Raw genomic sequence first — 21398 nt, forward strand, 5'->3', positions numbered from 1 at the left:
TCACCCCTCCTGAGATCCCCACCTGGGGGTTAAGAAGGGTTAAATCTAATCCGCTCCTGCTATGTCTATGTATGTGTATGTGTGTGTGTTTGAGAGAGCCTTGGATCATCCTCCTTCCAACTGCACCGTCAGTCTAGACTGCTTCCCATGCAGCCATTGTATCCTCTTGGTAAAGCTCCATTGTTTCGCTCTGACAGAGGGAGATTATTCGTACAAGGCCGAACTGCACTGAGCTACAAAGTACACCTGTACAGTCAGAGGCGGTCAAACCCTTTTTTTTTTCTTTTTTTTTGTTTTGCTAAAACTGTGAGTACACAGCAGCATCATCTGGAAAATGAAACTCTGCTCCAAGCTTTATTGTGTTTAGCACAGAAGCCACTTAAAGCTGCAAAGACTCAACCTCTCACTTTGAAATGTTTACTATGAACACTACCGGTGCTGTAAAGATATAATAAGCTTTTTAAAAGGTTTACAAGCCTATGGCATTATTAATGGTTAATATATCATAAACTTCCGCTGCCAGTGCCTTGCCATGCGCATCGGTTATGGAAAAAAAAAAAAAAACAGCTTTTGGGAGGTTAGGCTGTGAAAATGACTGCTGCACCCAACCCAAAGGTGCTCTTATTAATGGCTTATCGACCGGCGAATGCGCTTAACACGACAAACCACTCACACGTTCATACGGCACTTTTTTTTCTGTGCATCCTGTGCTTTTCCATCCCAGTTTGGGGGTCACTAACTTGCCAAAGGACTTTACAACCCGTGGACTTTTCAACCTGACTTCCCATTAGTGAAAGACTTTGCTTTTTCTCCAGAGCTGTAGCTGCCAACTACCCAGAAAGAGTTACAACAATAAATAATCACTTATTTATGACCTGTGAACTCTTAATAACGGGTGAATCATTGATATGGTATTATCATGAGCTCTGGCAGGTTGAAGTGTTTTTTGCTCTTGGTGGCTCTAAATGTGTTAATGTGAAACACCCACAACACACTAACATGACGGCCAACGGGGTGGCCAAGCTTTTTTATGTTTTTTATGTAATTCATCTAAATGTAAAATATATATTATAAAGCTTCACCAGATCCACATACATCTCAATCATACAAGGATCTGAAACCTGTGTGTTTCACTGCTATATTTAGTCACTGAATCATCAATCACCCGGTTACCCAGAGGAGGAACCAAGCATTCCCATTTGGCTGCTGTCGAAAACCTCTAACTGTCTATCATGGTGTGAGCTTAATGTTTTTTTTTTTGTTTTTTTTTTCTCCAAATGTGTTACATGATGATTTTACAGGCTGAGCTGATGAGTTTCACACCTCTTCAGTCTCATGGCATCAATCTAGATCCCATTGTTCTAGTGCAGGAATCCAGAGGTATCAGCCACTTTCTCTCTATATCTGTGAAAAGTGGAGTTTCAGAGGTACGAGGTTTTAATCTGACGGCCGGCACCAGGTTGTTTCATTGTGACGAACAGGTCTGGAGAACGAATCTGACAGGTAATAGGACTGAGATACAGCATAGGCCTCTGGAGGAAGGTGTGTGTGTGTGTGTGGACGGGTGTGTGTATGAACTCTAGCCGCTGTGTGTGTGTGTCGAAGTTTACAAATCTGTTTGTAGACTATTCTCTTTCCCTCATTACCTCTGAGAGGAGACCCTGCCTGTAGAAACATCTCTGTATAATCCTCCACCTTGCTTTCTCCATTCACTAGCAAACACAAAGCTCCTCTCAGGAACACCATCAGATGTGGTTGAGCTGTATTGCCTTTTTCTGCCCTTTAACCCTCTTGTCTAACTCTTTCTCTCTCTTTCTTTCTCCTTCTTTCTCTTCCCTCCTCCCTCTCAATCATCCAGATGCCCCGGTGGCAGAGTTACACGACCTGTTCTGTAAGAAGCTGCAGCAGTGCTGCGTGCTGTTTGATTTCCTGGACTGCGTGGCCGACCTGAAGGGGAAGGAGATCAAACGTGCAGCGCTCAATGAGCTGGTGGAGAGCGTGGCCACGAGCAGAGGGGTCCTCATAGAGCCTCTCTACCCCGAGGCCATAAAGATGGTAGGAGGGGAGGAGAAGGGTGGGCAGGGGTTGGGACGACCGTTGAAAGACAGATGGCTCAATGCTAGAAGTATCCAGATACCAAAAAAAACAAAAAGAAGCTGAACACAGACAGTGACAAACAGTGGTGATGGTGGATGAGCATGGATCAATAGCTAAATGGATGGAGGTAGAAAACATATAGAAAACCACGTAGCTATAGCCTACATTTCCACAGGTGAATCAATCCTCATCAGATGCAACACCTGGAGGCTGTTCCCATAGCAAGAGGAGATGAAGGGAGGAGGGAAAGAGGGGTGGAGGAGGAATAGAGAGAAGGTCAACAGTGGTGTGGTGTGCAGCTGAGGAGCATGTGATGGAGTCTCCAGAGGCTGAACACGGAGGCGGTGACAAAAGAGAAGAGAGAGGAGGAAGGGGTGAATAGATAAAGGTATAGGAGAGGAGAGACAGTGTTTGCAAAGGGTGCAAAGAAGCAATCGCCTGCACAGATGGTGAGAAGAGAGGGATGGAAGGAGAGGAGAGAGTGGAGTGTGGACACCAACAGAGAGAGTGCCACAGATCCCAGAGGATATACCGAGGAGGAGAGGAAGGAGGGATTGAGAAAAGAGGGATGTAGCTTATGCTATGCAGTGATGATACCCAGAGGATGTGAAAATGCTGATAAGACAGAGGCTGGGGAAGGAGAGGCTGGTTTAAAGTGTGGCCACAAGCTTTGAAAAGCTTAAATTATTAGGTGACCAATTATAGAACTAGTGAATAGAGCTGTAAATGCATATAGGTGAGAGCTAAAAGTACAGAGTCAATGTAATATAAGAGGAAGTAGGAGAGGCACTATTTTCTACACTGTTAGTGTTATTTAGTGGCTGTAATTCACGGCAGCTAAACATGACAGTAACTTCTTTTCTTCCAAAAACGCTGAGTGAGTCTAGCTATTGGTCTGGCTGTTGGTCCTGTTACACTGTCACACTACAGAGCCGAGTGCTAACGTCAGCATGCTAACATGCTCACAACAATGCTAACATGCTGATACAGCAGGTATGTTGTTTACCATGCTCACCACACACTGACATGTGTAGTTGTGGACCGACAGGCTAATGTAACCATGGCTAGCTAGCATTGTGAAAAAACAACAAAAATGTAGTTAAGTCATAAGTTTCTTCACTTGAACATGAAAATTCATGAACATTAGGAACAAAATAAACATAGTGTATGAAAAAAATGAAAGAAAAGCTGAAGGGTGAGAGAGAGGGAGACGAGGGAACAGGAGGGAGAGTGAGTTAGGAAGCTAAGAATGGAAGGATGATAGGACGGGTGAGGACTGGGGATAAGGTTTTAAGAGTATTTACACGGTTTGTATTAACTGCAGCAAAATGAAAGAGGTGAAGAAAGGTTTGAACCTTTAAACTTTAAAGTGAGTTTTACACGGTCATTGGAAAAGAGCCCGTCCCCTCCTGCAGTCGGAGGTTTAATTAATACAGACGCATGAGAAGTGCGGACGGTGCAGACGAAGAAACAATGGAGAGGGAAATGCTGCTGGATAGAAGAGGGCCAAGAGGATTTACCATGTTTGCTTTTTGGCATATAGTTTAAACAGTAGAAATGCATTAGCTGAATAAATCATGACGTAGCGAGCAGTCAGGCTGCATGATTTATCAGCTGTTCTTATAACACGGCCTGTGAGCAGCAACAAACATGGCCGACAGTAGCTAGATGATGTGTGAGAGACCAAAAAAACAGGCTGTGGAGACAATTTTCAAATATTGTGGCTTTTTTACTGACATAACATTTTCTTGTTTTGATTGGACAGTCTTCTGCTATAGTTGTGCAACACTGCCACCTAACACATCTATTTTATTAACTGGATCCAGCTGATGGCAGCACCTGTAATACACATTCTGCTTTTAAATCAGCAGGACGATGTTCTAATGTCTCTTTATTTTTCACTCTATCCCTTCCCCTTTTACTCCACTCCTGCTTTCCTTTTATCCCCTTCCTCTATCCATTCCCTTGTATTTCCCTTCTTCCTGTTCTCCTTACTTCCCTTCCCTCCTCCCTCCCTCCCTGTTGCTTGTGTTTCCAGATCTCGGTAAATATCTTCCGGACTCTCCCACCCAGCGAGAATCCAGAGTTTGACCCTGAGGAAGATGAGCCGACACTGGAAGCCTCCTGGCCACACCTGCAGGTAGACAGCATTATGATTGTAATCATCATAGTTTCATCATTTTCAAAGGTAAAGTTAGAAAAGGGCAGTTGCTCTTGGAAAGAATACGTTCAGCAAAATGTGTTTGCATTTTTGGGAAATACTGTGATGCGCTTGCTTTGTTATTTAAGCAAAATGCACAATGCAGTGTCAGTGTAAGTAGCACCATGAAAAATGGGACCCACTTTATGTTGTATAATAAATTTGGGAGGGCGGACATTGCCATAATGCACACAGCTCCCACCAGGTGCTGCTTTTAACGCAGCGTTCAGCATTTATCTGCACATAAACACGCCAGAGGTCGGTTCAGGCAGCTGCTTAAAGTCAGGTTTTAGCAAAACAGCACAGTCTCATTAGCCTGGATCACAAAACGAAGCAGCTCTAACTAAACATTCCAAGATGACATCTGGGTGGAGTGTACAGTCTCATGTCTGTACCTTCAGGAAGAGATGAGTCAAACCATAAACATAAAGTCCACAAAATCAATTCCCCTTCTCTCTCTCTTGGTTGGTCAAAAGCGTTATTGTCTACTGTGTGGCTTCTCAAGCTCATATTTTCCACCAAGTCACCTTTTTACTGCCATTTGTAGCCACCATGAATTAATCATGCTACGCTGCCTCGAGCTGCTATAAAAACATTCCCCCATTTTGAAAAAAATACACTTGTTTGACTCCTTGTAGTGGGTTAGATGAGAAGATGGATATCACTCTCACGTCTGAACCCACAGGATGCAGCCTGTTAGCGTAGCTTAGCATTAAGACTGGAAACACTTACTGATTCACAGTTTTCATCTTATTATTTAATCGTTTTAAAAACCTGAGTGTAAAAAAGACATTTTGTGGCCACAGCTGTATTTATATATTCTGAATGAGTGTTTTTCTCCTTTGTCAGCTTGTGTACGAGTTCTTTCTGCGTTTCCTGGAGAGCCCGGACTTCCAGCCCTCCATGGCCAAACGCTACGTCGACCAGAAGTTCGTCCTGCAGGTTAATCCTCTCTCCTTCCCACTCCTTGAAATCTGCTGTTTGTTTGCTGAAAGATGCTGTCAGACTCAAAGCTCTAAGATGTTTCTAAAATATGAAGAAATGGGGCGATATAAATAAATGAGGTTATTTTTTGAAAGACACCAAATTCTACTCTTAAAGTGCTCATGTTTTATTATCTAGGTTTGGGGGCACGCTTAAAAAATTGGCTTAAAGATGTCACTGTGCTTGTTATAGAAATTATGAGGAAAAAACAGTTCATGTAATATTAATTTTGCTCTATGGGTGGTAAAAATATATTCCTGTGATGATGAAATACACAAACACTGAAGAGCTTCTTCTACAGATATTGAGATTGTTTTGGGTTAAGGAGCTGTGTGTAACAGTGAGGAGGTTAGCCGATTAATGCATACTGTACACACATGCAGTATTTGTGTCTGTAATTATCCTCTTTGTGTGCAGCTCCTGGAGCTGTTTGACAGCGAGGACCCCAGGGAGAGGGAGTACCTAAAGACCATCCTGCACCGTGTCTATGGAAAACTACTGGGCCTCAGAGCCTACATCCGCAAACAGATCAACAACATCTTCCTCAGGTGAGAGGCTGCCATCTACCCACGCACTGGGTTTAAAGATGCTGTACATGGAGCATTTTAACACCACACACAAGCTGTCGCTCCTCAGTGTCCCATCAGTCTAATCTTAGCAAGGCTACAACAGAAACAGAGAGAAAGGTGCACTGAAACAACTTTGTTCCTTTATTTTAATTTTAATTCTAATTTTAATTTCATATAAGTTTTAGTTCCTGATATTTGTTCCTGGTCAAAAAGGTCAATTAACAGGAAGCACAAGGTTTTTTTTGTTTGTTATTTTTTGTTTTTGTACAATACAATACAATACTTATACAATACAGGCATATGAACACACGTACAGACAAAGACATTGTTATCAAATTAACAATAAACTACAAGATAGATCTGTACATACACATACATACATACATATGGTTATAATGATAATAATATAACACTCACAATAGTAACAACAGATGATAAAAAGATGGCAATATCAGAATAAAAAGGAAAAGAAGGAAGCACAAGGGTTAATGGAAGAATCAGTATTGTGCACATGGACAGGCATGACTGTGCACATTTGTTCCGTCAGCGCGGCGTCTTCCTCCTGTGAGCTGGATGGCTGTGTGTTGTTGACACAGATCTCATCAGATGCTAACCAGAGTGCTGTGATGTACAATCACCTCTCATCTCTCTACCTCGCCAAGTGAGGCCGAGTTGTTGCCTTTTGTTGTGCTCGCAGTATAATTCAAGCGCGGCGGAGCGGCGGCGCTGCAACAAGCTCTGTGTCTGCCTCACTTCGCTGCTTTTAGTCTAATTATTTGTGCCTCCTTACAGCTGCAAAGCAAGCATATTTCACCAGGCCGTATTGTGCTCCTTTATCGTTCATTTGCCTCTTAGGTGATGTCAGGAAATGTATCGATTTTTTTTTTATTTTAGAAAAGGCCGGAGCATCAGGACATTTTAAAGCATTCAGCCATTTAATGCAAAGAATGTGTTGATGTGTTGGTAGATCTGACTGTTGCTTGATCTGATGGATCACTGTAACTCACTCTGTGCATGTGCTGTTTCTGACCTTTAGGTTCATATATGAAACTGAGCACTTCAACGGAGTCGCAGAGCTGCTGGAAATCCTCGGCAGGTTTGTACTCACACACACACGCACACACTTCGTAGTGTATCATGGCCTGACGAATGCATTTCAAACCAAATTTAATAACAGACACTCCCAGGCTCTATGTGGCCAGCTGCTCCTATTCATGAGGCGGCTAGTAACCCAGTGAATTAAACAACTATGAAAAATGACAAGAAAGCATAACCACTATTTTCATCTTTCATTCATCATCGTCGCTCCCTTATTCTTATCGAGTGAAGAAACCTGCGGAGAGCCCGTTGGAGTGAGAATTGAAAGATGACGAGGGGAGCGAGTGAGTAAAGGTGGTGGCAGGGAAATAGAGACAGAAACAGGAGGCGGGTTAAAGACATAAATGAGAGATGACTCAGAGGCTTGTGTAGTTTGTTGTCTCTGCGGCCAGTAAGAGAAACATGAGCAAGATAGAAATGAAGAGAGATCAAGGCAGGAAGTCAAACTGATAAACAGGTGCTCTGCGCTCCGCCTGCGCTCACACACAAATCAATAAAAACAAGAATGGAAAGATGACAGTAATAAAGAAAAAGACGGGAAGAGAGAGATGGAGGGTGGATATAAACAAAGAGATTTTATCTCATTTGTTTTCCTCACTTGGTCTAAAGGCAAGATGGTAAAGGAAGGGGAAGTCTACCAGCTCTCTGGCTTTTGGGCTTGTGTCTTGTTGGGTTTGAGCTGGGTGTCTTGTTGTTATCACTGTTAGGAGGCTTCACAAAGAGAAAATAGCTGACAGTCGATTTGCTCTCGAGTGTTTGTCTTATTCTGAGCAACACCTCTGTTCACACAGTCTAGTCAAGAAGCACGATGTTGTTCTTTCTCTAAGAGAGAGCAGCGGACACTTTCATTATTTCACTCTTTTCACGCTTTCCTCAAGGACACTGGACATGAGTCTGTAAATATGAGGACGTCAGTAATGAGGGAAGTTCATACAATGATATCAACTCCATCGCAAATGCCCATTTCTGGAGATGTGCATATAGTAGTTAGCAACAACAGAGTTATATATATATATATTTGTGTATATATTTTGGGGGCTTTTGGGCCTTTAATTGATAGGATAGCTGCAGAGAGACAGGAAATGGGGAGACAGAGAGAGGTGGAGTCAAACTGGGGCCTCTGCATGGGGTGTCAGCTCTACCCAGTGAGCTAAACGACGCCTGAAGTTTGATTCTTGTTTATAAATGACTTTAAGCCAGTGGCATTTAAGACCATATTAACACAGCAAGCTACAACAAAATCTACTCTGGTGCTTCATTTCACATATACAAATGTAATCAAAATACAAATAATAGCCTCTATATTCAAAATATAAAATACATTCCCTACCAATAATAACCAATATAAGCATAGTAAAAAATAAGGTGTAAATACAGATAGAGTGAATATGTACATACACTGACCTATTATATTTATAGCACTGTGAACATGGACTTTGCATTTTATTAAAAAAATCATTATTCAAATTCATTAACAAAGATCCACAGAGTCACCATGTAACATAAGTATCAGATGTTGCTTCTTTACATGAGCACAAACCTCATATCATATCATATTATAATCTATCTGCAGAGGTCAGCACCGTGACAGGACGCAAAGCAGAAAAGGGATGCAAATATTTCCCTTGTCTTTTCTAACTTAAAGGATGGAGAGACTCATTCAGTAGTTTTCAGTTTTTACCCGAAAGGAGGTTATGAGTTTTGAGAACTAACAGGTTAATGGAGGAGAGGGGGAACGAGGTGGGGGAGAGGATGTATCCAGGGTGAGGAAAGAGGGAAGAGGGAGGAGGGATAAGAGATGGAGGGCTGGATGAGTAAGTGAACAGTCAGTGAGTCAGAAGTGGAGGAAAGAGGGAGGAGGGAGAGCAGGAGAGGAGAGAGAGAGGCTTGTATTCATGTTGGTGGTAACAGAGGTATTTATAGCTCCTCCCACACGGAGAGAGAGACGGGCGAGAGAGGATGCGTTGCACAGAAAGAGAGAGAGGAAGAAGAGGACAGAGGTATTGAGAAAAAAGGGTGAGAGGAAGAGAGACAGATTAGAGGAACAGCAGGAGTGAGACATTGAGGGAATAAACAGACAAAGCTGCTGACAGGAAACGAAGGGACACACACACACACAGGTAGACTGATGCACACACACTCATATAAAAGTGACAGAGCGCTGCTGAATAAGTCTCATTCTTTCCAACTTTAGTTCCCACCACCACTGTGTCAGTGGAGTAGTGAGCACAACTCACCACGCATTCGTCCAGTCACTTGGAAATTGACTCGGTACCAGAATAGACTCGGTCACACGGACCAGTGCAGATGTGAACTGGCAGTTTTTTGGAGCAGGATGTGATGTAAATAGATGTCAGATCCACTGCTGCTCTCTGCAGAGTTAAAGTGAATGAATATCACTGTGGACTGAGATCATGGTATTTTCTGATCTGAAACTGTTTGATTGGTCAGCGGGCCAAAAATGTGTGAATATCAACTTTGCTATCTCTGCAGAATTATCAAACATTCATGTTTTTCCTGATTCTGTCGGACTGTCAGTTGTAACAAAAACATAAAAACAAGCAATTTGATTATGTCTCTTTGAGGGAAAGTGATGATGAGCTGTTTTCTTTATACCGTATATCTATTTAGAATTTTTGAGCATTTTAAATGTTTAATTCATTAAAGTCGAGTAAGAAATCTTTAAAAATGCATAAATAGTCAAATGACTTATTAAAAAGCAGCTTTAATCAATTAAAAAGTCTCCTAATCTGTCATATCAACATATCCAGGCACCACAGACTGTGACTGTAACTGACTTCTCGTCTCTCCTCCAGCATCATCAACGGCTTCGCTCTGCCTCTGAAGGCCGAACATAAGCAGTTCCTGGTTCGCGTCCTCATCCCGCTACACACGGCGAAGTCCCTCTCCATCTTCCATGCACAGGTCAGTGATCTCATCCTCCAGACTTCACACTATATTAACTTATTTGTTCACATTTGAGGCTTGTTATAACCGTTTCTGACACCCGTATTCGTTTAATGCACTGCAACACGACAAATACATACACATCAGCAAAACTTAGGGCCAAATCTATCTGGACATCTTTTCCACCTTAAATCTAAAAAGCTCTCGTGGTGTTTTTCAGGATGTAAATTGTATTTCGACTACATTAGATCCTTGATTGATGGAAACACACTTTACTACAGAGACACAACACCTCATTGTGTCTCAGTCAGTCTACACATTTAGGCTGAATACAGTGTTCATGTTTAACCCTCCTGTTGTCCTTCTGGGTCAAATTGACCCAATCTGTTCCCTTCGTCCATCCTTCCTTCTTTCCTTCCTTTCTCCCTTCCTTCTTTCCTCAATCCTTTTTCCCTTCCTTCTTTCCTTCCTTTCTTCCTTCCCTTCGTCCTTACTTGATCCAATTGACCTGATCTGTTCCCTATCCCTCCATCTTTCTTTCATTTTCCCTTCCTTCTTTCCGTTCTTCCTTCCTTCTTCTTCCTTGAACGAATCTGTTTCTTCCCTCCATCTGTCTTTCCTTCCTTTTTCCCTTCCTTCTTTCCACAGTCCTTTTCCCCTCCCTTCCTTCCTTCCTTCCTTCCTTCCTTTCTTCCTTCCTTCCTTGAACGAATCTGTTTCTTCCCTCCATCTGTCTTTCCTTCCTTTTTCCATTCCTTCTTTCCACAATCCTTTTTCCCTCCCTCCCTCCCTTCCTTCCTTACTTTCTTCCTTCTTTTTTGACCCAATCTGTTCCCTCCCTCCTTCTATCTTTCCTTCCTTTTTTCCCTTCCTTCTTTCCTCCTATCTTTCCCTTTGTCCTTCCTTTCTTCCTTCCTTTCTTCCTTGACCCAGGAGTGTTAAGAGCGTTAAGAGTTAAATATAGGAACCATGTATTATTATGTAAATCCTAACAGCTTCTATAACAGCAGTGGTAGTTAGTGGTTTCTACAATGTGTGAAACCGGCCACTAGGAGGCAGAGTCGAGTCACAGATCACACTGCAGAGACGCTCTCACCTTTGAATTGAGTGTGCGCTTTTGGTTTCTAGGGTGTGTGTGTGTGTGTGTGTGTGTGTGTGTGTGTGTGTGTGAGTATGAGTATGTGTGTTTAGGTTATCAAAATATTTGATGACACAGATGGCAGTCAGTCTGTTGTGTGTGCGCTCATGTGTGTGCGTGTGTTTGTGTCTTTTATTTGTGTCACATTATTTGATTATGCAGAAGGTACAGTTTGTTCTCCGCAAATTGGTCTGTGGTAGTGTGTGTGTTGTGTTGTGTGTGTGTGTGTGTGTGTGTGTGTGTGTGTGTGGGTGGTAGAGTGGGTGCTTGTGTTTGTGTATTCTGGGTCTCAGCATCACCGTGCCCTACATTTCTCCTCCCCGTCTCTCCCCCTGTGGTTCACACACATACATTATTCACACACTCAAACACACACTCAGTTTGACAGGGTCACAGGGGAAACAGTGTGGAGTGGACAGCAGCAGTTTTGCTCCGGTAGGTGTGGCTGTGCCGGAGTGACCCACTTCTGCATCGAAATATCAAAATATAATATCGGAGCAGCACCTTTTTATTAATGTTTTAGGTTTCTCAGCACCGTGAGACACATTTGAGTCATCGCTCCTCTAGTCTGTGAAGGGTTTTCCCATTTATATTCATGCCACTGAATTGTAATAACAGCTGTCGGAGCTATAGTGTGCAGCCACAACACGGTTACACATCATGGCTCCGAATTTCATAAAGCAAATGCATTGATATTACATCAAACCTACTGCACATGACAAATCCACTCACAGGCTGATTGGTGCAGTTTATGATTCAGTCACTTGAGTTCAAACAGACACACAACACCAGGAACAACATTTTTTATTTTTTTATTTATTTATTTATTTTTTTACAATTTTCACCATTTCAGATTTTAGCGCTTAATTACACTTTACACTGTCACTGTGTGGATGGAGTAGGCTAGTGTGTGCACTGCTGAGTTTTAACAGCGTGGTCATTTCCCATCGCCATGACTGAACCTATGAAGAAAAAATGAAAGTTATAATATGACTTTTCCACATTAACATAAAAATATAATGATGAATGTGAATAATGATATATGTTTTCAGTTGTGAAATTGAATTATCACAAATGTTTGCAGCAATTCCCAAACCTGAAGAGCTCTGTGACTTTATTCATGTGTCACACTGAACCAGTGGCGGTCACAGATTTTTTGAAGGGCAGGGGCGAAAAGAAAATAAGGGCCCCCCCATGCCCCCCCATGCCTCCCCTCTGTGCACACCACTGCACTGAACTGAGTTTTAATGTAAAACTGCTTTATTTGAGGTTTTTCTACTTTTAATCTCCTGGACTTTAACTGTGGTTTATCCCACCTCATGATTGTCTGGATTATAAATTCTCAGAGAAATAATCCAAACAAATGTTAACAGCAAAAAGTGTGCTCAATGGGAATCACAGCGAAGTAGCTTAGCTTTCTATGTGAAAGCTTGTAAGCCTTGTTTAGAGGTTGTGCTAACTGAGGGACATACAGCATGATGGGTCCGTCTTCATGCTGAATGTTGTAAAGGAAGAAATAAGAAAAGAAAAATCCTTTGCTAAAAACTGAAATACTCTGTATCCGTGCTCCAGGCCAGGCAGGAGTATGAGGTCATTTAAACTTGAGTTTGACTTCAAACTAAATGAAAGCATGAATAAGCACATTTGTACAGTACCCGACAAAGTCATAGAAAGAACTGTAGAAGCCTGGCCATTTACTTTTTAATGTGCAGGTCATCACAAATTCACAAGGCAAGGCCGACTCTCCACAATGAGTCATCCCCAAGAAGTAGAGCTCAGTTTGACCTGTGGCCTTGACAAATCAATACTGGTAAAATCTGCCTCTGACAGACTACACTGTCCATAATCCTTAGCCTAACAACGACCTGCTGCACCCACAAATCCCGTCCTGACAACAGAATCCAACATCATATTTACCCCGCGCCATTCCTCTAATGCCTCGCTAATGCTTTAAATAGTCTGACCGCTCAGCACCTTGATTTTAATCCTGCTATTTTTCCTGCTTTTCTTTTGATTCGAGCCTGACATCCCTGCTTTCACCAGTCCCTTTTTTTAGCCTCCGCTCCCTCCCTCCCTCCACGTGCCTCTGTAACCATGCTGTGCTGCGAGTGAAGGACGGGAAAGTTAGGGATGGAGTAGACAAACAAGAAAGGTACACTGTACTAAGGAAAGGGGATTAGACAGGGGAAGAAAAAAAAAGATGAAAGCTTCGTGTGATGATGTGAAAGCCAGACAGACACAGAGGCAGACGATAGAGCTGCAGGTCAAGAAAGAGACAGAGAAAAACACAACAAAGAAAAGAAAGTAAAAACTGATCGTCTGTCTGTGACCGTTGGACTGGACAGATCACTGCACCTTTATTTTATTGACATTTGAATGTAGTCATGTGAACCCTGTAAAACGCAGCAGCACATTAATAATGTGAACAAGCAGATGTATTTATAGGACAGAAGAGAAAAGACAGAGGCAGAGACAAGAGTCTAAACTCTATCTCACATTGCCCTTAAGGGACTTTGTGTGTGTGACATCACTCCTTCCGAAGTAAACACACGCACACACAGTCTCCGTCGCCACGGTGCCCACTCGCCCCGGCAACCGTCATGGGTGGAGGGGGCAACCGCAAAACACACACACACACACACACACACACACACACACACACACACACACACACACACACACACACACACACACACACACACACACACACACACACACACACATTCGCTGAATAATGGGAAATGAATGCAGATCATATAAAAGGAGACAAGACCTGATGCAGAGCTGCAAACACACACACACACACACATACGTATGCTTGCACACGCAGGCAGGCATACGCACACACAGACAACTTTGCGAAACACACATCTCCCCTCGGAAAACTTGTCTTTCCGATCTTTAACTGTGTATAATCCTGAGGGATAAGTGCTAAGATCCCCTTGTCTCCTTGACAGCTTCAGGGAATGTGTGTGTGTGTTTCTGTGTTTTTGATATGTGTGTGTGTGTGTGTGTTCTAACCCCGTCTCCTCTCTGCTTACAGCTGGCCTACTGTGTGGTGCAGTTTATGGAGAAAGATGCTACAGTCACTGAATATGTAAGACTGTTATTTATGATGCTGCTGTACTTACAACAACACACACATGCTCATCTTTTTGTGAAATGTTGCCTGTTTTTGTAGTTTTGTCCACGTGGCAGAAGTTTAAAAGCTGCACTAAACAACATTTTTCTATAACCAGTCGGTCATGTGGTCATAGTGACGTGTAAGAGCCACAGAGGTTCTGATAACTCCAAAGACAGACCTAGTTAGAAACTACCTGGTGAACATGGAAGAGCAGTTAGCAGCTGGACAGTCAGGTTTTTTTTCTCAGGGGTCGGTTCAGATCAAAACAGAATTTAAAGGACAGTGACTAAATTCCTTACTCCAACAATAAACTTCCTGATTCAGCTTTCAGTCAAACCGTCTGTGCAGATTACTATATTTATATTAGGAAGTGCACGATAGAAATGATGGGCAATACTGCTAAAAAGCTGTAATTAATAGAAATGATCCTTTAATATTATTGCCACATGGCCTTCAAACATTATTATCAGTTTAAAGGGATACTTCAACATTTTGGCAAATTGGCCATTGACATAATCCCTATAGTTTTAGGAGTAGGTTCGTTAACTTTAATTGTTGGTGCAAGCTATTTTTAGAACAGTGGAGCAGAGCCGCAAGCTGCTCAGAGCTACACTACGGAGGCTAATGGAATTTTTTGGTTTCCCTCATCAAACTCATCAATACACAATCCAACAACTCCAAAACACTCTGGTGGACAAGTTGTGACCTGCACATTCACCACGCTATGAGATAATAACAGAACGTTACGGGACAGAGTTGTTATAGAGGCAAATTCATGCAAAACTGCTGATGCGTGTTCCCGTCGGGGGCAGTTTTTTGGCAAGCAGTCTCTGCTTTTGCCTCGAAAACAACTCAGTTTATGGAAACCAAGAAATCCCATGAGCCTCTGTAGCGTAGCTCCGAACAGCTCGTGGCTCTGCTCCACCGTTCTAAAAAATAGCTTGCACCGACAATAACAGGTAACAAACCTACTGCTAAAACTATAGGGATTATGGCAATGGGCCAATTTGCCAAAATGTTGGACTATCCCTTTAAGTAATTCACCAGTGTAAACTACGCTGGTCAGGGAATTGATTAGATTGATTATTAGAAGCTACTTCATCATTCACCAATAGGACAATAAGAATGAGAGTCAGTACAAAGTTAACATCATACTTATTAATGCCTCTGGCAGAGTGTGAGCCTGAGTTAATGGAGATGGTACAGATGGATGGCAGCCAGTGACCCTGCTGAGCTAATGGCTGCTGTGTTTATTTATAATCATGTGTTTCATATTCTCTCTGCAGATCATCAGAGGGCTGCTCAAGTACTGGCCAAAAACCTGCACGCAGAAAGAGGTGAGACTGCAGAAAGAAAAAAGATGGCCTGGACTGGAGCATTTTTACTGAATTGTTTTTTTGTATAAAATGTGTTGTGTGTGTGTGTGTGTTTAGGTGATGTTCCTGGGGGAGATCGAGGAGATCCTGGATGTGATCGAACCATCTCAGTTCGTTAGGGTCCAGGAGCCGCTCTTCAAACAGATCGCAGCCTGCATCTCCAGCCCTCACTTCCAGGTTCAACCCACACATCACTGTCTCTATAGTGTCCTCTACACAACCTGACTGAGGATAATAACCCAAATAAAATCTTGCTTTCATATTAAAAGGAAACGTTCATCTGATTACTGTATTCACTGTAGAGATAATTAAATTACATTATGATAAATGTGTGTGTCTTTGTCTGTGTGTGTGTGTGTGTGGCTCAGGTTGCGGAGCGGGCACTTTACTTCTGGAACAACGAATACATCCTCAGTCTGATAGAGGAGAACTGTCAAGTCATCCTGCCGCTGGTCTTCGCCACCCTCTACAGAGTCTCCAAGGAGCACTGGAACCAGTCAGTGGCACACATCGACACAACCACACTCACAAATACAACTCACCACTCCGTTCACAGCTTTTCTTTTTAGTTTTAGGCTGATTTGGGGCGTAGCCGTGAGCTCTCAGTGTTTGGATAGAAAATGGCTGCTTCTGAAATGACTCCCTGTCGGTCCTCTGTCCAATCAGAGGGAGAGATGCATTTCATGGGGGAGCTCCAATCAGGATAAAAGCCACAGCACTGACCCTCTCTGACACGGCAGATGCTTTAAAATGTCTAAAAACACTCCAACAGGGACCAGTGAGGAAGAATGCACTAAGTTTTTGATTGGCCTCTCTGTCAGGTTATCTGAGCAGGGAAAAATGCAGCACCCCAAAAAAAAAAAAAAAAAAGAGAAAAAGTCATCTGGCAGCTGAAGTACCAGTGGAGCTGTGCAGTTTGGTCCCACTGCAACATGCACTATTTTGGAGGGTAATAAATAAAGAATCTATTTAGCTCAAAATCCAAACTCATCTTTATCCATCCTACAGAAATTACAGAAATATTTAAATAAATATATATATAATATATACATTATATTATGGTTTATAATATTATAATAAAAGAGTACTCCATTACATTTACCAGCAAAAAGTACCCGAGTATCAATAATAACAGTCCCTACCAGAGTGTTTTTATACATATTATACATCATGTTAGATTATTATTACTGATGCATGAACTTGGAAGCAGCTTTTTAATGTTTGATCTTGTCAAAGTTGAACCAGTTTCTTTTTTTTCAGATGGTTTGATTGATATAATAATATCAGGATAGAATAAAGCATCATATTTTTGTGTGTAAAATAAAATAACATTGAAATAAGATTGTAATATATCTGCAAAGTAAAGTATTTCATAGGTAGTAGCATAAAGGGGAAATGTAGTTACATTCCACTGCTAATACATAAGGAGATTCAAATACTTTACAAGCCTCCTTCAGCTAACAGGCCTCTAACGTACCAGAGACACATGACTGTTATTATTTAGTCCCGTCTCCTTCGAAACACTGGCTTTTCTGCCTCCTCACCCACAATCCCCTGGGACAGACCATCAGCCACATTAACTCTGTTCCATCTCCGTCCCTCCAGGACCATCGTGTCTCTGATCTACAACGTGCTGAAGACCTTCATGGAGATGAACAGCAAGCTGTTTGATGACCTCACTGCCTCCTACAAAGTGGAGAAACAGAAGTGAGTGTGACTCACTCTCTTTGTGTGTGTGTGTGTGTGTGTGTGTGTGTGTGTGTGTGTGTGTGTGTGTGTGTGTGTGTGTGTGTGTGTGTGTGTGTGTGTGTGTGTGTGTGTGTGTGTGTGTGTGTGTGTGTGTCACTGGATACAACAGTGACAACAAGAGGAAGAAATAGCAGGTTCTTAAGTCATGTTTTTAGTCGGTTGTTTGTTCCATTATCCGTCACATTGTATTTCTCACTGTAAGCACGTCTCGCTTAGGTCATCTTAAAACACACACCACATCGTGAACGCACTTATACACTACTCTACGTCAAACTCAAGTGATGATAGGAGAATAAAACACTAAGGAATAGCTCAGTGTCGTCAGAAACGTTGAGCTCACTGTGTGTGTGTGTGTGTGTGTGTGTGTGTGTGTGTGTGTGGTGAGGTGGAAACCAGACTTGAGACTTGTTCAGCTTAGCTTAGCATAAAGTTTGGAGAAGCAGCCAACCTCTGATGCTGTGTATGCTCTGGTCATACACACTCTGAGCAGGGAGAGTGACTCCGTACATCTACCTGCATGTGTTTGACATTATGTGTATGTATTATGTGTTATGTAAAATATTATTGTTACTTGAATTGCATGTTTTTAACATGGACCCCAGGAAGAGTAGCTGTTGCAGTTGTAACAGCTAATGGGGATCCAAATAAACAAATAAACAAATGTGGTGGTCACGTGACGTCCCCGTGCCTTAAAGCAGATGTAAGCGATCCGGTAATTTTGGCTAATGCTGCCTTCCAGGCAGGCTTTTGAAACCGTAAATTACAGCTTCAAGTCACGACTTACGACTTTGTAGCGTTCCAGACAACCCACTCGTGTTTTTCCGACCTGTTTTACCCGTGAAAGTCACTATAACGGCCACTCGTAACTTCTGACCCGTGAACTCGTACCAGATCGAACTGGTACGACTTCACAGGTCGGAAAAACACGAGTTACGGGTTGCCTTGAACGCACCATAACGTCTTGTCAGCCGATGGAGTTAGCAGTCCCCGCCCTCGTCATGGATCTATTGGTCCTCGTCCCTACGTCACCACATTCACGGTGTTCCTTGGCTGCACACACAGCCCTTCATGCCGTTCTCTCTCCTCATTGGATAAAACTTGTAGGATACAAGGAAAGTTTTCTCCTCGGCTCAGAGCAGAGCAGAGTGACTGACAGACCCGTGTTTCGGTCCAAACACTCTATGTAAGTGATTGCTTATATTAACACAAAAATATCGCTTACTTCTGCTTTAAGGACAAAGTCAGGGGACAGATTTTTTTTTTTTTTTTCAAAGGAGGTTAAATCGAAAGCAACTGGACTTAGTTATTTGTCTAGGAAGACGTTTCACCTCTCATCCAAGAGGCTTCATCAGTTCATGTACGCAACTGACCAGGCTGGGACTGGTCCAGTCCAGTTGCTTTCGATTTAACCTCCTTTGAAATACTATGACCTGGGCAAATGAGAATATGCACTGGCCAGGGGACAGATGTCACTTTGTTTCCCCATAACCGCAACTCTATCAGTGCGTTCACATCGGGCGCAAGTAAAATATTCGCCTCGCTCTACTCACTCGAGTTTGCCCGCTGGAATAATAGTTTGTACTCGCAGCATTCGCATGAATATTTCGCTTGAGTTCAATATTTTGAACTTGCGCGAACAGGCGAATTTCGCGTCCATTCGCGTCTGTACATTGACTTTGTATGTAATCTTATCGCGCAAAAAATTCACCTCTGGTGTAAACACACTGTTTAACTACTGAATAAACCAAAGCACAATATTAGATTTTAAACATCATTGTATTAGATTGTCAATAAGAAAATAACTCACACTGATGACACTGAAGTCATGAGCTGAAGGTATCAGAAGTAAAAGTGTTACATCACTGCTCTAAAGGTCTAATTGTCTCAACCTGTCAAAGCACACACTACTGAGCTTTGAATGTTTAATAGAACATATTATCATACTTTTATGTTATATTATATTGTATTGTATTGTATTATGTAATAGTGTATAATATTTTGACATCTTTATTTTGCCAAAATATAGAATTTCTCCTTTAAAGGAACAGCAGGTTTTAAAGGGCTGTAATAAGAATCCTAACATTTTATTTACTCTATCTTTATCTTGTTCTCTTTCTTCCTCCATGTCTCATGTGTACAGTCTGTACAACAGCTACAACTGCTGCTCGACAGAGGAGAGATATATAAATGTGTTGCCTGCGAGCCATTGGATGCACCATTAGCTCGTTCATCAGGTCTTTTCTCTTCATCCCCCCTCTTTTCCCCTTCGTCCGTCTTCTCCAGGGAGCTGAAGCGAGAGAGGGAGCGCGCCGACCTGTGGCGAGGCCTGGAGGAGCACCAGGAGCGCCGGATGCAGATGCTCACCGAGGCCGCCAGGAACCAGCGCAACCTGCAGGAGCGAGGAGAGAGAGGGGAGCCGCCGACCCCCTCGTCCCCGCAGACGGCTCACTCCGACCAGCCCGAGCCCAAACCCAGCGGGGCCTCCTCCGGGGCCGGGGAGAGCGCCACCTAGGTGCCGCTCCCGCAAACGGTTGAATAACACAGGGGTTAGGGGACAGGGAGAAGACGTGAAAGCTGATGGTGGAAGTGTTGGGAGACAGAGAAAGGTACAAAAACAAATCCTCTGTTTTTTTTCTATCTTGTGTCATGGAGGTCGCTTTTTCTAAAAAAAAAAACGAAAAAAAAAGCACACACACTCGGTGATCCAAGGTAGAAAATGTACCTCTTCCCTGACGGAGTTGTGTGAAACTGGTTCACTTTTTGCTGTACACACATTATGTTGCAGATCAGAAGATGAATATCATCCCAAAGTGCAGACCTGTCATTTTAAAGTAAAGGCTGGTTTATTAAACTGCAGGTCAGTGCCTGCTTCAAACCTGCCTCATTATAAGAGACGAAATGTCTCTTTTGGTGCAACACTAACCGAGTTAACACGTGTCTAACTTGTCTTAACATTTAACCAACCAGAGTCTGTACTGTGCCTCGTATTTATCTTTTGGTCACAGATGCTTATTTCATGCGTGGATAGCACAATACATTAATAAACAAAAGAAGCAATTTCACACAAATGTCCCAGAATTAAAGCCACACAGACAAGACTCACACACACACACATAAACACACACATGCAAACACAGGCACATATTTACTGTAAATATGAGAAGACAAAACTACAGAGAGTGTATCCAGGTAGACAAATCTCACACACCAACTGATTGATGCACCAAAAATATTTCACACACACACACACCCCTATACATGCATACATACATACATACATGTTCACTCACACAGCCAACTCCTCTCCCATTCTGTCGGGTTCCATGAAAGACGAGCCTAAAGTCCCCCGAGGTTAAATAACCACTGATGAAGATGATAATGATATAAAGTACAATAATGTTCCTTCTTCTTACTTGTTACTCTACTACTACTACTCTACTCTAAGTACTACTGATAATGATGATGATGATAATGTTTTTATATATATACATATGTCTCTGGATATTTCTGTTGTGTATTATGGGAGAAACACTAGTGTAGCAGATACCATAAAGGGGAAGGCCGGCTCGAATTCTGAGTTCACATCACATGTTAACTGTATGAGGCCATAATGTGAGAGCTGAAATTCAGCGGAATTCCCCTTTAACAGATCTTAAAGAGGGGAAGGAATGAGCTGGATTTGTGGTGGCCGATTTTTATTTTATTTTGAAATCCCGGATGTCGGTGGCTTGGTGAGTGGACTTTTAAAGGGGCACTGCGTTAAAAAAAAATCCCAAAACATTCCACGTTCAGAGGTCGTTACTGTGTCGTTTACTTTGGATTAAAGGTGCACTGTGGAGTTTTCTTTGAAACAAAGTTTGTGTTTACATTCAGTGTTACTCACCTAATCACATTGTGCGTATCCTTGAGACCTAACAAATGCGTTGAATGCATTTCCTTTTCTTCCAAAGCTGATTTGTGGCATGCCCATGTATGATACCAACTAAAGGAACCACTCATCGAAATATCACCGCTCCATAGCACCACAGTTGGTTCAGAACTCCACAGGGCACCTTTAAGTTTAGATGCCGAGGCCCGCGGTGATTTTTGAGGAACATTTTAGTTTTAAAGTTGATCGATTTTACTCTTTTACTCGTCACATTTTATCAAGTTGAAT

The 21398-nt window shown here is 42.4% G+C and overlaps 1 protein-coding gene across 1 annotated transcript in view; it reads left to right on the top strand.

The window, feature by feature from the left end:
• Positions 1-19754, top strand: part of ppp2r5b (protein phosphatase 2, regulatory subunit B', beta) — a gene marked incomplete at both ends in the record, with an annotated part of 41600 nt that extends 21846 nt beyond the window's left edge. Inside the window, 12 exons of the mRNA XM_083992877.1 lie at positions 1859-2055; positions 4136-4237; positions 5147-5239; positions 5699-5829; positions 6887-6946; positions 9765-9873; positions 14037-14090; positions 15404-15454; positions 15551-15670; positions 15862-15989; positions 17099-17200; positions 19526-19754. Of these exons, the coding sequence (XP_083849003.1) occupies positions 1859-2055; positions 4136-4237; positions 5147-5239; positions 5699-5829; positions 6887-6946; positions 9765-9873; positions 14037-14090; positions 15404-15454; positions 15551-15670; positions 15862-15989; positions 17099-17200; positions 19526-19754 (1376 nt within the window). The remainder of the gene's footprint in view (positions 1-1858; positions 2056-4135; positions 4238-5146; positions 5240-5698; positions 5830-6886; positions 6947-9764; positions 9874-14036; positions 14091-15403; positions 15455-15550; positions 15671-15861; positions 15990-17098; positions 17201-19525) is intronic.
• Between the last annotated feature and the right edge of the window lie 1644 nt (positions 19755-21398).

Source organism: Trachurus trachurus (genome assembly GCF_905171665.1).
Source record: "Trachurus trachurus genome assembly, chromosome: 18".
NCBI classification, from domain to species: Eukaryota; Metazoa; Chordata; class Actinopteri; order Carangiformes; family Carangidae; genus Trachurus; species Trachurus trachurus.